This window comes from Podarcis pityusensis (genome assembly GCF_964106645.2).
Source record: "Podarcis pityusensis genome assembly, chromosome: 7".
In the NCBI taxonomy this organism is placed as follows: Eukaryota; Metazoa; Chordata; class Lepidosauria; order Squamata; family Lacertidae; genus Podarcis; species Podarcis pityusensis.
In genome coordinates this window covers 88683895-88699303 of record NC_138031.1, presented here as the reverse complement: position 1 = coordinate 88699303, position 15409 = coordinate 88683895, and the positions used below count along the sequence as shown (strand labels likewise).

At 42.0% G+C, this 15409-nt stretch overlaps 1 protein-coding gene and 1 long non-coding RNA gene across 8 annotated transcripts in view; one reads left to right on the top strand and one right to left on the bottom strand.

Annotated features, from left to right (window-relative positions):
- RALGAPA2 (Ral GTPase activating protein catalytic subunit alpha 2) overlaps positions 1 to 11322 on the top strand; it is a 203734-nt gene extending 192412 nt beyond the window's left edge. For 4 of the 7 annotated variants that reach the window (XM_081015117.1, XM_081015123.1, XM_081015118.1 and 1 more), the window contains one exon: positions 8413 to 11322. In XM_081015117.1, the coding sequence (XP_080871243.1) occupies positions 8413 to 8567 (155 nt within the window). In that variant the 3' untranslated portion in view covers positions 8568 to 11322. Of the gene's footprint in view, positions 1 to 25; positions 107 to 140; positions 241 to 8412 lie in introns of those variants that run through there. The other 3 variants (XR_013989159.1, XM_081015120.1, XM_081015121.1) reach the window with 3 other exon arrangements.
- The window catches only part of LOC308482261, a 46754-nt gene that overhangs the window by 24825 nt on the left and 6520 nt on the right, over positions 1 to 15409 (bottom strand). The gene's annotated exons all lie outside the window — the stretch shown is intronic.

The window sequence follows — 15409 nt, the reverse complement described above, 5'->3', positions numbered from 1 at the left end:
GGCTGCTCTGTTTCTTTCTCTAAAGTGAACTGGAATATGAAGTTCCGTACTTCTGGGGAGAAGCAGGCTCAAGTCAAATTTGTGCCAGATGGCTTGCAGGTGGATTATAATATTTTTATAAAAGACTTTATCTTTTGCAGTTATTTGCTCATTGTGCAGCTGTTTTCTCCCCATCAATCAAGACCTGTTTAAGGGGAGCAATGAGACTGGTTGCATAGTTAAGCAATTGGCAGAAGAAAGGTTTGACTGAAGGAATGTGCAACTTTGAAAGGCTGATGGAATGTTATGCAAGTGATCACAAGTTGCAGCTGCCCTTTCCTGCACATGCTTGCCTGTTTGCACTGTACAGCTTTTCATATGCACAGGAGTGCTCTTGTTGTGTGATTGCATGACTGTTACTTGAACTTACTCATTTGAGGGAAATTGTGCTATTTTGACCATCTGTCACTGCTTGGCTTCAGGAATGTAAAACACTGCACCCTCCCTTTTTTTCTCCCCAAGGAAAAACCAAAGCACCTCCCCAGTTCTACAAATATCTACATATTTTGCACAAAACTATTTGCATATCCAGCCTATGTTTTGCTTGCTTTAAACTTTTTCACTTTCATTATTTAAGTACAATGTATGAGTATATAAATGTTTAAAAGGTTTGAAACAAACTCCTAGGTGAAAATTTAGCTGAACCATGTTATAAGATATTAAAATTGCCTAAGCTACTTGAATTTATTTTCCTTCAATGACTTGCTCCAAACATGAGCTGCTCCTGGGGCAAAACTATGTTCCAAACCTGACTTCTGTGAAGTAGGCCTCATAAATAAATAAAAGCTGCAGAAAAACTACAGAACTGCTGATATATTGTCCTCCAAACAGCCAACGGCTCTTCTTGACTTGCTAGTAGACTTGTGTCAGTTTCTCCCACGAGATATTACAAAACGTGATGAATAAAAGTAAGTTCAGTAGTATATAAATCTTATGAAATAAACTTTCCCGTTTTGGGGGTGCAGAGTCCCCTACCCCATTTGGCTCCCAATTTGTCCCATTTTTGAAGATATAAAAATTGGCGTTTGTGTGCTCACCCAAACCTGCTTGCCTTGTTCGCAACTTAACTTGCTAGCTGCTTAGGAAGTTGAGCCTGCCCTACCCTCCAAAGCTGGCTGATTGATGCTCCAGGCTAGCCAATAATGGAGCAGCAGCCTTGAGAAACAGTTTGTTTGGCAGAGCAGAGGCAGGGAGTTCAGTAAGGAGTCCTACCAACTAATTGTTTTTGAAATATACTTTCTCCCCCTTCCCATACACAGAACTAAATGCATATTTTATGATGGCACATGTCACCTGCAATTGTTAGAATTGGCTGTGGGGTTTTTCAAAAATCAGCCTTTTTCCAGCACTTCTTACACCCCTGTATTGCAGACCAGCCTGGTTAGCCCTTCTATCACAAATGCAGAGGGAGGGAGCAGAGACAACAGAATTGCTAGAACTTAGTGACTTCAGGCAAATGCTGAAACTTCAAATGGTGATCTGCTCAGGGAAACCATTCCTGACTGTTAGGATTGGGTTAGCCCAAGACATTTTGCTACCTGAGAAAGAACCATGGGATAGCAAGCAGTCCTTCTCCCCAGAGGACTCCAAGGATTATATTTCTGGGAGAGAGATATCTCTAAACAAACTGGAGGTATTTGGGGGACTCCATGACTGTTAATGTGGTATAAGAGTGCCTTAAATGATGCATTAGTTAAAATTCCTGCATTGCTGGGGGTTGGACTAGATGACCTTCAGGGTACCCTCAATTCTATGATTCTATGAATGCTTACAGCTCAACAATTTTGGGGTCTTCCTAAAAAAAGTTCAACAACTTTCAGGGTATCCTGGTTTTTACTTTTTGAAATATGGCAACCCTATTGGAGACAAAGCTTTGTGAGGAAGAGAATTTGTTGCTATCTCCACCTCTTTCTTTCTTTCTTTGGCTGGCCATTCATCAAGTGGGGAGCATGTGACTCATTGAAATGAATGTGCATTGGGTCATTGGCTCTACCCTATGAGTATGACCAGCATTGGAAACAACCCATTGCAATGGATTGCTTTGAAGTGATTTCATTCTGCACGAGGTAAAGTAATTTTTAGTCCCCCAATTCCTCCCCACGTCCCTTATTTTGCCCGACCAAAGGTGGCAACTCTACTCACTGCCTCTCTTGTCATGAAGTGATAAGGGTGGTTACCTTCCACCACCACCTCAAAAAAGTAGAGTGTTGAAGAAGGAAGTTTGTAGAGTGGCATGCATTCCCACTTTCTCTTTTTTTCTGTTTGATTTTCAAGGTTCCGTATTCTACATGGGCCAACAGGCTACCATGGTATACATTTGCATTAATTTGGGGCCTTAGTGTACTTACTAGCCTTCCAGAGTGCTATTTCTTTTTCGGAAGGGGCATCACACAGTGGTGGAGCAAATGTTTTGCATGCTGAAGGTCACAAGTTCAATCCTTGGCATCTCCAGGTAGGGATGGGAAAGACTCCTATCTGAAACCTTGGAGAGTCAGTCAGTGTAGACAATACTGAGTTAGGTGAACCGACTGGTCTGACTTGGTGTAAGGCAGCTTTCCCTGTTCTTACAGAATTGCCTCTCATTGTTAAGTGTCTCCTTTTCATACTACAGTAGCCTTTAATCCTTGTTTTCAGTGTGATGCCTCCAGGGCATTAGCCTCCTTTCATTTTTCCCCCAAACATACTGAACACTCCAAAATTCACACTCACCGAACTGAAAAAGGCTAGCAGTTTGTTGCCTTGCAGGACATGGGAAAGGATCATTGTCTGGAAAAGGTTTTTGAAAGAGAAGGAATTGGTACCAAGGCCTTCTCAATGGTGGCACCCTCCCTGTGGAACGCCCTTCATATGTCAAGGAGATAAAGAACTACATAACCTTTAGAAGATATCTGAAGGGAAGTCCTGTATCGGCAAGTTTTTAATGAGCGGGGTATAAACAGTAGTAGTAGTAGTATAGTATTACCCGTTGCAGCTTGTAAGCACATCTTTGTAGGATAAATGAACATTGAGAGTCATCTCAGGGTAGACAGCATGAAAAGCTATGACAGAGGGACAGGCGCATACATGGAAATATTAGGCACCCATTCACAGTCACAGTGGCACAAACCATTCTATGAAAGTACATCATTCCAGCTAGCAGATGGCATACAGGCTGGGTTCCTATGCTTTTGCACGGAAGGGAGAATTTTGGCTGTCTTCTCACAATGAGTAGTATGGTAAGAAAAGCAGCCCCTGATAATGCTTTCTGTTGTCTCTGGCACCTTTTGAGTAGTTTGGTGATGCTTTGTTGTTGTTGTTGTTTAGTTGTTTAGTCGTGTCCGACTCTTCGTGACCCCCTGGACCAGAGCACGCCAGGCACTCCTGTCTTCCACTCCCTCCCGCAGTTTGGTCAGACTCATGTTTGTAGCTTCGAGAACACTGTCCAACCATCTCGTCCTCTGTCGTCCCCTTCTTCTTGTGCCCTCCATCTTTCCCAACATCAGGGTCTTTTCCAGGGAGTCTTCTCTTCTCATGAGGTGGCCAAAGTATTGGAGCCTCAGCTTCAGGATCTGTCCTTCCAGTGAGCACTCAGGGCTGATTTCCTTCAGAATGGAGAGGTTTGATCTTCTTGCAGTCCATGGGACTCTCAAGAGTCTCCTCCAGCACCATAATTCAAAAGCATCAATTCTTCGGCAATCAGCCTTCTTTATGGTCCAGTACTCATGAATAAATCGACTAGAAATGGAATCCATCCCAAGAATCCAGTCTTCGCTAGTTAAAACTGCAGCACTTCCATTGACTGAGAATGGCTCTGCTCCTGGGGACTGGTTAAAATCTTACCAACCTGAGCACACAAACTAGGATGCTTTATCATTGATCCACTGGCAGCCATTTTTAACCCTTTAACTCCATCACATCCCTATCTGCATCCCTCCCACCCTGCCCTGCCCACTATTTACTTTCTTTTAAAACAGCATTTCTACAATTACTAATTGTGTATCACCATCATTTTTGTTTTGGCCTTCTGTTTCCTGAAACCAAACCCTGAAACGGAGTACTAGACAAGTACTATGCCTGGAGCTTAGTGTGAGTGGCACTTACTTTACATGGGACCTCTCCTAGGAAAATAGCCAGTGAGCAGGCCTTAAGCTACCTGTCAGCATGGGTGGGAAAGAGGTTAACTAGGGCCACAGCATGAGGGAGAGTGTTTCCAGTTGGCTTGCAAACAGATATATGGAAATGGTGTGAGGAAAACATGCCGTGGGATTGCCAAGCTAAGAGCAGGCCCGTTTTAATATTTCACCATGAGTTAAAAAATGCTTAAGGTTCCATATGATCTGTATGCAGTTGGTTGGGACACAGTTTTCATCCCCAAAAATGAAATATTTGGCTATCTATGTATACTGACTGTTGAATCATATCATGTTTGTTTTTATTTTTCCTTATGATAAATAGCCACTACTGTAACTGTTGCCCAATTGTGTGACACCATTATGGCAGACCCACTGTCCAAAGATCTTTCTGTTATCTCATCCCAAGCTGCCTCTCGTAGTAAACTGGCATGATGATAAAGCACATGGGAAGTGTGCTGTCACACAAACAAATCATGGAGCTGGGCATGTTTAGCCTGGAGAAGAGGAGGTTAGCCATGTTCAAATATAGAAAAGGATGTCACATAGAGGAGGGAGAAAGGTTGTTTTCTGCTGCTCCAGAGAAGCGGACACGGAGCAATGGATCCAAACTACAAGAAAGAAGATTCCACCTAAACATTAGGAAGAACTTCCTGACAGTAAGAGCTGTTCGACAGTGGAATTTGCTGCCAAGGAGTGTGGTGGAGTCTCCTTCTTTGGAGGTCTTTAAGCAGAGGCTTGACAACCATATGTCAGGAGTGCTCTGATGGTGTTTCCTGCTTGGCAGGGGGTTGCACTCGATGGCCCTTGTGGTCTCTTCCAACTCTATGATTCTATGATTCTATGTGGTTGGGCTGTGAATCATCCTGGCATTCCATCAAGATGAAAAATTATACAAAGTTGAAAACATTAATTTTCAACACATATAATGCTGCATTCATCTGTTCCTGTAAATGGGGGTGGGGAGTTTGGAGGCTTTTAGGCTCCTACACAGAAGTGTTATCTGCTGTTGATGGGATTCTTGCTTTGCCTCTTCACTCTCAGGGGAATTGCTATATAGGAGTTTGACTCAGTATTAATAAAAATATTTATGTGAGAGAGTTGCAGGAGATGGACAACGTTGTTTAAAAGCTCTTTACTAGGAGAGAGGTGATGAAATGGCATTTGCATTTGCATAAGTCTCCTGGGACTTGTCAAAGCCACAGTAGCAACAACTGTGCTCGATTGCAGCATGCATTTTAATGTTCCTTGGAGCATTGATTATAATTGTGCCAGGGAACTAAGTACAGAAGTTGCATGCTTACCCTCTACTGCGTACATAATATGCACCCTCCTTAAATGTGTTCTAGCTTTTGAGTTGAGCAAAGATGCTGCTTCTCTTTTCAGTGAGATAAGATGAGATTTAGGCTGCAATCTAAACATACTTATTAGAGAATAAGCCCTCTTGAGCACAGGGGGGAATATACTGCTGAGTAAACAGGCATAGGATTTCACTGCAAGTTCTGAATATAAGTCACATGGGCCTTTGGAGGATGAGTGACTTGGAGCTTATGAAAAACATTTAAAGTTTATATATTGCCATTTTGTGTACGTTCCCAGGCAGTCATCCTCCAAAAGGCTATATGACTAAAATTCATAAGTGGCAGTGAAATCCGTGCAGGTAATTTTAAACAGACATTGTCTTAAGTCCTTCAAGGAATCAGAGTGTCACACAACATTCTGAAATGAAATGTGAGGAGGAGATTTGGGGATGGGGTCTTAATTAAATTCCTTGAAGAAGGCACTTCAGAATATTCAGGGGATGAAAAAGAAAGACCAGCCTCAAACACAAGTTTACATTATTACATTTGTCTTCAACTGTCTCATAACTTGAACTTGCTTACATATTGAAAGATTAGTCAGTGGAAAGAGCTTGTTTTGCATTCCAAGTCAGGGTACCATGTGAATTATACAGTGGATACCTTGAACTTCTAATGTTGAAATAAGAATGAAAGCTAGGAGGCTTATGTTGTGGCTGTCTCCAGGGCATCAGTATCTTTTTTTACATTTTCCTGAATTTCAGCTTGCAAAAGCATCTGTTCAAAGGGCATCAGCTTACTACTTTAACAGAATTAGTGTACAGCTTGTGTAGACATACAAGATAACATAGACATGCCCAACCTTTTCACAGAAACACTTCCATTGGTTATGTTGCCTTTGTTATATGGATGTGTGTGCATGCTGATCGTCTAGGAATTGCATCGTGTGACAGCAGCCAAAAATTCATCACCCTACCTGTTAGCAGCCTAAAGCAGACAATACATTTTATATAGGTGCCCACCCTAGTTCTTTTTCAGCGGCTTTAAAACAAGAAAAAATAATCTAACAGCACAGCCTCTGCACAAGGGACATCAGTAGTACAACCTAGTTTGGGGATTAGAGCTAGATTATAATTTTCAAACAACCACCTTGCTGTGTGTGCCCACAGTGATGGGCCCTGAGACACACAGCCCAGGATCTTTCTTGACAGGGAAATGTAACGAACAACCACAACTGGGGTCTATCTTTGCAATGGAATATGTGGACAAATAACCAGCCCACAATGGAAGTTTAAAAGCTTTATTTCCTAAGTTAGTTTTACACAGCTAGGGCATCTTCTGTCTGATGGGAGGTTACCCTTGGGGAAAGGGAAATAGAGTGAAAGAATTATCCTACCGAAGCAGACTAACCCTATTCCACTAAAAATCCCAGCCCACAAGGAAAAATAGGAAAAGGGTGAGATGTGAGAGGAGATGCTGCCTGTTTGGGTTTTGCTGTGTAGCCTTCTCCAAACTTGGCCTGGAGAGAGAACTACCTTTATAGAGATACAGGATGGAGCAAAGTCCTATCCCTCAGGATCCAGAATGCCACAATATTGCAAAGTAGTACAGCCCAGATTGCTTGCATCTTCACACCTCACATCCGCTAGCCCCAGCCTCACTTATTTGCTTTTTAGCCACTGTAAGCAAAAGACAGTCATAACCACACACACAAATGTATCCTTCCTGCTATGCTGTTGCCTTGTGGTTACTAGGGCTTGAACTGCTTTCTCAAGGCTAGATTTCTTCTGCAAAAAGCTTCATTAGTTTACTAACAGCTTAAACATTTAAAAGTTAAGAGTTAATATTAGGAACAAGTGGTTTACTACAAGGATATGTGTTGTTAAAGCATTATATGTAGTAAAAAATTAATATCTCATAAGCATAAAGGCTGTAGGTTGCCAAATACACATGTTGGCCATAGTTTTTCTGCTTTATTATGGTTGGCAACTTACTGTAAGCATGTTTAAATAATACAAGATGCATTTTAATCATTACAACGCCACAGCCAAATTTTGGACTTCCCTGACAATGATTTGCAGTCCTCATGAAAGCTATGCATCAAAATGTCAGTGCACTCTTCAGTAGCCAGAGCTACTGGATTTGGCCAACCATGCCACAGGCTTGATATAAGAAGGGAATAAAGGAAGCCTGCAGAAGGAAGCCTCTATTCCAAGAAGAGAATGAAGGAAGCCCCTGGCACACCACCCTCAAAACCACTCTGGTAGGCAGGTGAACCCCCATAGCATTGTGCAGGGGAGGAAAGGGGAGACTGTTCTGTTCAGCAAGCAGATATTATTGTGCTGATGGAATGATCTCTCTAGCATTATGTTGAATTCCACTCTTACGTATGTGCATTGTTTTTAATTCAATGGACATAGAGACATACAGTCCCCACCTGCACTCTGAAGTGGTACAATCCTAAAAGGACTATATGTGATATTTCTGAATGTGTATTTAACCTGCATCTAAGAATAACAAATGTTTTGTTAGCACACACACAAAATAAACGATTTCTTTTTCTTCGATACAGCTTAAATCTGTTTGTTTACACGCACCTTTTCTGGATACTCTCACATACAGACAATCAAAATCCATACCAATTTTCTGGAGAGGATTGTAATTATAGTGTCAGCATACCAGCAAGCACCCCATCATCCTGATGACAATGTCAGTGCAGGCTGGTCTTGTGCCATGGTCCTGTATATATGGGAAATCCTTGCCCTTTCTTGTAAAGAGAAAAGCTGGAACCTGGAGTGCAGGAAGGCCCAAGAAGATAAGTTGGCCGTTTGCAAGTATTGTATGGTTTCTACGTGGATTTCTTGGACTTCTCTAAGGATTATGCTTCTTACATTGTTCTCAACCAGTGAAATATATGTTGTTTTTTTAAACCCTTTCGATTCTAATAGGATTTTCCTTATTTTTAGGCTGTCTCACTACAAGTCTGAGTGCTGATCTTGCCACATCTGTGGGGACAGAGCCAGCAGAGCAGATGCCACCAACACTGTCAAGTGCCACAAAAAACAAGCTCTCTGGGAAGCTGCGCCGATCTGCGAGCACTCTCAGTAAATCTTCAAGTTAAAGCACTTTCACAGCTGAAAACAATGTAAGGAGACATATACCGTATTTTTCGCTCTATAACACGCACCCGACCATAACACGCACGTAGTTTTTAGAGGAGGAAAATCCGTAGGCATGCCATCCGTAGGCATTCCCTCCATAACACACACAGACTTCCCCTTACTTTCTAGGAGGAAAAAAGTGAGTGTTATGGTGCAAAAAATACGGTACTTTAAGTCTCCTTTCATTAACTATATTCCTGGAACTGGTAATATTTGGATACCGCCTAATGAACTACATTTTCATATAAAATTATGATTCCTGAAGTTTCAAACTTAACATTTTCATGTGGATCATCTGAATTATGCAACATGCTTTTCACTTGATAATTTCTGCCACTGGAAGCAATGTTTCCTGCTTGGCAGGGGGTTGGACTCGATGGCCCTTGTGGTCTCTTCCAACTCTATGATTCTATGAAGTCAAGAGCTCTTTTGGCAAGTTTACCATTTAACTGTAACCCTATTTTCTTGTTTTACTAGTAGAGATTGTAGAACTGAAAACCAATGAATTTCTTGGTTGTGACATTTAAATTGCATTATAATTTGAAATTTAGTAGGTGGAATTTTTAGTTTGCTGATGAAATGCCAATTTAGCCAAGTGATGTACTTTTTAAGTCCCAGTGATGCCAATGGGGAGATGAGAGCATGGTTTACTAATTCTCTTCTTTTGAAATCAATGGAACTTTGCAAAGAGCTTCACTTTGGTTGGAATGTGCCCAAAATATGGATAGATGATTCTGCTTTTCAATATATCTTCATACACACTATTTCTTTCCCACTATTTCTTTCCAAAGACCATTCTTCTGTGCATAACTAAGTACACTTCAACAATAACTGTTCTGAGTAACTGTTATAATATAAACACTGGTAGTAAAAATAAAAAACAGAAATGTTGTTTTATATACAAGACATACATTACTAGGTCATTTAAATCTCACTTTGGGTAAGTTAAATATGGCATATGCCAACTCACTTTCTGTTTCTTAATATCATTCATGATAAAATTGGACCAAAGTTAAATACTTTCTTACTCCACATGATTAGCGTGGTGTGATTTAATCATGTCTAGAAGCACTTGCTACTTGATCAGTATAGAAAGACTGCTTGGTTGACCTTCTGGAAAAATGTGGATCAATATAACGTTTATCGTGAAATCAATCCAGACCATCCGCATACATTATGAAGATAAAGCTGGTTCATGCAGTCTTGAAATGTGCAGCAGTTCAGGGTCATGTACCCTCTCACCTTCTTGCTTAGGACTTCCAGGATGATCTAAGGAAATGTTTATCCAACTAAGCAATCTGACCTAGCTGTATCTGAGCTGTGCTAGTGCAAACCATCATTATTTTCATGTTATGCAAATCACACTGGTCTTTCCTATCCAATTCTTGCCCAGACACTTTGTGTAGAAAATACTCGTGTGACCATCCCATCCCCAACCGCAACATTAATTGCTGTGGATTTGGAGGCTCCTCACTCATTGCAGTACCAAATTATGGTGCTCTCTGTCATTAGGCATTTTTACCAAGTTGTCACTTTGCTGCAGATTAGATGTGGATAGCTTGATTTTTCTTCTTTGTTATTTTGTCATGAATTTTGTTTTGTTGCACATATTTTCATGTTGGGGAAAACTGTTCACTAGACAGTGCTTCTAGTTATTATAGCTAATAGCTAACCTCTTTTTCCATTGGCGTGGAAGGAAAAAAACAGTAGTGTCTTATATAACATATTTCCAAATACTACTGCTTATAGCTATGCTTTCAGATTGAAAGTATTCTTAATTTCATATGTGACCTGGAGACTTTGAGAGCTACATATCTTTTAGTGACAAACTGAAAATTTTGCACAACCCAAAGCACTCAGTGATAAAGGTTTAAGGATGAAAAATACATTTAAAAATTGCCCCCTGAGAGTAAATTAGATTGAAATAGCTTGAAGCCATTTTCTCCCAGGCCTGCAATATACATTAAACTTTGCAGTAAAAGTAACACCTTTCAGGAACAACATTGTTAGGAACTGGTGGTGTGTGGAATTCTTGCTCTTTTGAAGTCAGCAACCTCAATCCGGCGTGGCATCAGTACCACCTGCAGCAAATGCAAAGCATTTCTTGACACTGAAATGAATACAGCAGCCCTATTTCTGACTACTAAGGTGCATGTATCCGGAAACTTTCATAGGCTTACTTTGAGCCCACCGCCATAGTTATTTAGCTGACTTCAGTCAACTACTGCTATTCACTGAGATGAAAATTATGTCCTCTTTGGTGGTTCTTAAGTATTTCTTAAGAGTTTTGAGATACATTAGACTGTGAGATTGATTTCCTTGGCCAGTAAAAAAAGGGGGGGGGGTGCATCCAGTCCCTGTGACTTCTTTGATTTGTTAGGTCTGCTTTAAACAATCTGTATATCTGATGTAGAATTTGTTTATTTTTCTCTGTTTAACACTGAAATGCAATCTCAAAATGTGATGTCCCTATGTGTATTTTAATCGGAAGGGACACCCCCCTGACTACAACTCAGACTGTATGCCCCAGTGGCAACAGTTTGGTGGTGGTGTTATTTTACTTAAACCTTGTGAATATATTAATTTACAGTCTACCTATTTTCATGTCTGCAATTATTTATTTATTCTTAGTAAAAATTGTTTGAAAGCTACTGATGGCAATATTTTATAGTAGTTAAAACACAAAACTAATAATAAAATCAAGGAAATAATGAACTAGAATCAAGTTACTGTTTGATTACCAAGGAATTTACTGTTTGAGGTGCAAACAGTAAATTAAACCCTCCAAATTAAACACTGAACTTCGTTCTGTTAGCATGAAATTCACACGCTTCTGGGAAATGTAGGCAAGCAGCATGATGATAATATGTCCAATTGTGATTAACTTTATTTTTCCATGTATAAGACAATGTTTTTTGCTTTAAAAAAAGTCAAAAATTGGGTGTTGTCTTATACATGGATGGTGAATGCACAGGGGTTTAAAGTAGTTGGGGTATTTTAATGCACATAAAGTAAGACTTAGCTAGGTAGAAACTCCTGACTCTGAGAGGTTTTCAACCCCCTAACCATAGGCTCAGATAACATATGCATGCAGGAATAGACTGCAATCTTTCGTTTCCTCTATTTCCAGTGTTCAGGCTGTGGGTGCCGATGTTTATGTAACAAAAAAAGCACCACACACTCACAGGAGAGAAGTTTTAGCAGTTTGGGAAATAACCTGAGGCTTACAGAAGAACAAGATATTGTTGAGGGAACTCCAAAAACAGCCCAGTGATGACTAAGTTTGATCAGGGGCCAAAGAATGCTGATTGGTCATCCTCCACCTTGGACACACAAAAAAGCAAAGACATTTTTTGCCTGTTTTGACTTTCATTTCCCCATCTTGTAGTGGCAGTTATTATGATGGTGGTGGCGGGGACCTAGATAATTGCAGCCCCGATTCTGTTTCTTAGCTTTACCTGCAGATTACTTTAGGGTCTGGGTAGCCCAAGTCTACCTGAGTTAGGCTAAAATGTTTTTGGAAGCCAAAAGGCTGGTTCAGATGGAAAACAGAGGCCCCAATTATGTCTCTGTTTTCCACCCAAACCAGCTTTTTGGCTTCCAGCTCACAGAACACAACAGGATCTGAATAGCTGCTATTATCCACCATCAAGCCTCACTTTCTACTCCCACCTCACATAATCTAGCACAGGGATGGGGAGTGGTCCTCTAGAAGTTGTTGGGCACGTCTTGCCAGCCCCACTGTGAATGGCCATCAGTCCAGCAACATTTGGACTGCCTAAAGTTCCCCATCCCTAATCCATCTGTTTTTTACCGTACATCATTTAGACTATGTGTATCAAATGCAACAGAAATTGTGGGAGTAAAATGGAGTTCCTGAATTATTTTATGAAACCTTTAATCACTAGAATGGTTGTTCCTTTTTCTATAGCTATTAACTACTGACATCACAATAGTGAGGGGGTAAATCCTCACTTGCAAGGAGTCTGAAGCAAGAGTTCCTGTGCTCAAGTACAGAGGGTACAGCTTCCCATCTCTTTCTCCCCCACAATTCCCTGTGTCCTGAGCCTCCATATCCGTGCCTTGGGTCACCCCTACGCCAAAGCAAAATTTCTGATCTTAGAAGTTTGGTGTAGTTAATGTGGCTTGATCAGACCTTTTACTTCCATCCATTCTACTTCCATCCATTACTTCCATCCAACAGAACTCTAATATGGCTGAAAGCATTGGACAAAGGATTCTGTTAGCAAAGCTGCCCCATTTTAATGTGAAGTGGGTGCTCTGTTTATTCAAGATTAGCTGGTCACCTGGCACTCTGTTCGTTTAATTTATCTTGTTCCCACTGCTGTTCTGATCATTACTGCTTTAATAATCACACCAGCTAGTGAAGAGGATCAGTCATCTGGACTTAAATTACTTTGTTTGTGCCCAATTCTTGCTATGCTTGTTACTGTAAAAATATTACTTCATCACAGGCATGCCAACTGCTGGGGGGGTTACCTTGGGGTAATGAATCCATGGGGGGGGTAATGAATCCTTGGGGGGGGCCATATTTGTTTGTGGGGTGTTTGCCAGACAGCATGCATGACATCACAAAGTCTTGTGTGACACCCAGACATTGGACGCAATGCCCAGACACAACGCCATCACACACAATGTCCAGGCATTGAGCAGTGGCAGCTTAGCTCCTCCTCCTGCCACACAGGAGAAGCAGCCCCCAGCCCATGACATGGGCAGGAGGAGGGAGAGGAGGAGCTGCTGTCAATAGAAGCTGAGCTATAACACACAACAGCCTCACAGCCAACGTCCAGGCATCGCATGGTCACACAAGATTGAAGGAGCCAGGAACACGGGGGCAGCTCAGCTCCTCCTCCTGCCACGGAAGGGAAGCAGCCCCCAAACCATGGTGGTGGCAGGAAGAAGGGGGGGAGCCACATGCCATGGAAGCAAGGCTGCTGTGCAACGACTGGACATTGTGTGTGACAGCGTCGCCTCTGACATCCGGCGCTGTGCATGTCACAGCGTCACATGTGATGCCCGGATGTTATGTTGTGCATGTGCAGCCAGGCCCCCATCTCATTCCTGAGTCAGCACCTCTGCTTCATCATCAGTTTATTATTTTCAACAGATCAGCAATAAGACCAAAAATAAAAGCATACAGCCTTAAGGGCGGAGCAAAATGCAATGCAAAACGTAATTTAAATGGTATTGGCTAAAGTTTCATATATAGAAGATAACCTAAGTAGCCCCTGAAAATTTTCTTTCCAACTTTGGGTGGTTATTCATCTCTTTGTCCTCACTGTCACAAATAAAAATTTGGCCACTTTCTATGATACCTATGGTATTTTATCTCCAATTAATTAACACTACATTGAGCTACCTGCCTGCTTGTTTGGCCAGTAAATTGGCAATCATTTGCTAACAAGTTCCAACATAAAAATTACAAAACAAAGGCATACATTCCACAGATTCCACCTCTTGGTTCTTAGTAGCACAAAACCTCAAGAGAAAAACACCAACAAATCTCCCCCAAAGCAATTGAGAAGGCAACACATTAGATCTGGTTAGAGCAGGGGTAGGCAACCTAAGGTCCGTGGCCCAACCGCCTTCTCAATCTGGCCCATGAACGGTTCCAGAATCAGCGTGTTTTTACATGAGTAGAATGTGTGCTTTTATTTAAAATGCATCTCTGGGTTATTTGTCGGGCATAGGAATTCATTCATTTTTTGTCTTCAAAATATAGTCCGGCCCACCTCATGGTCTGAGGGACGGTGGACCAGCCCACGGCTGAAAAAGGTTGCTGACCCCAGGGTTAGAGTAAACACCCTATGACAGTGGTTCCCAATTAGCAGTCCAAAAACACCCACAGCCCCATCCCTTGCCTCCCCCCAACTAAATATTTGTCATTTTTGCATGGTAATATCACAAATTTTATGGTCTGTTCTAGCGCTTTGCAATTTTTCAATGTATTGGCCCAAACCAGTTTTGAAATCACACCGCAGTAACAATTTTGACCCGGCAATACACAGCAATATATCACTCCTCGCGTGAGAGAGAGCAGAGCAGCCAATTTCAAGGTGTCGTCAATATCACATGATGATCTCAGCCGATAACACTGCTGATCTGAGCTGCCTTCCCTCACGCTGTTGGAGAACAGGGCAGCTAATCGCCCTCACTTGAAGGAACTGTGGCACCTTCCCCTGGCACTGAGGCAGAGCGGCTTTTCTCAGTCAGCAGGAAAGCAGCAGCAGCCACAGTGGATGTGCATCTTCCCTGGCTGCCCCGCTGATCGTGACTTGATGCACCCCCCATCCCTATCTCCTCCCACTCAAACCATGCAGTGGAAGTGACTCCCCTTCCTCGCCTCCCACCTCCATCTGATCTCCATGGCTGCTCCTTCGCTCATCCCCACGCCTGATCTCCAATTTCAGACATTGTGATATGCAGTATTGGAATATTATTATTATTATTATTATTATTATTATTATTAATACCCCGCCCATCTGGCTGGGTTTCCCCAGCCACTCTGGGCGGCTCCCAACCGAATATTAAAACACAACACAGCATTAAACATTAAAAACTTCCCTAAACAGGGCTGCCTTCAGATGTCTTTTAAAAGTAAGATAGTTGCTTATTGCCTTGACACCTGATGGGAGAGCGTTCCACAGGGCAGGCACCACTACCGAGAAGGCCCTCTGCCTGGTTCCCTGTAACCTCACTTCTCGCAGTGAGGGAACTGCCAGAAGGCCATCGGCGCTGGACCTCAGTGTCCGGGCTGAATGATGGGGGCAGAGACGCTCCT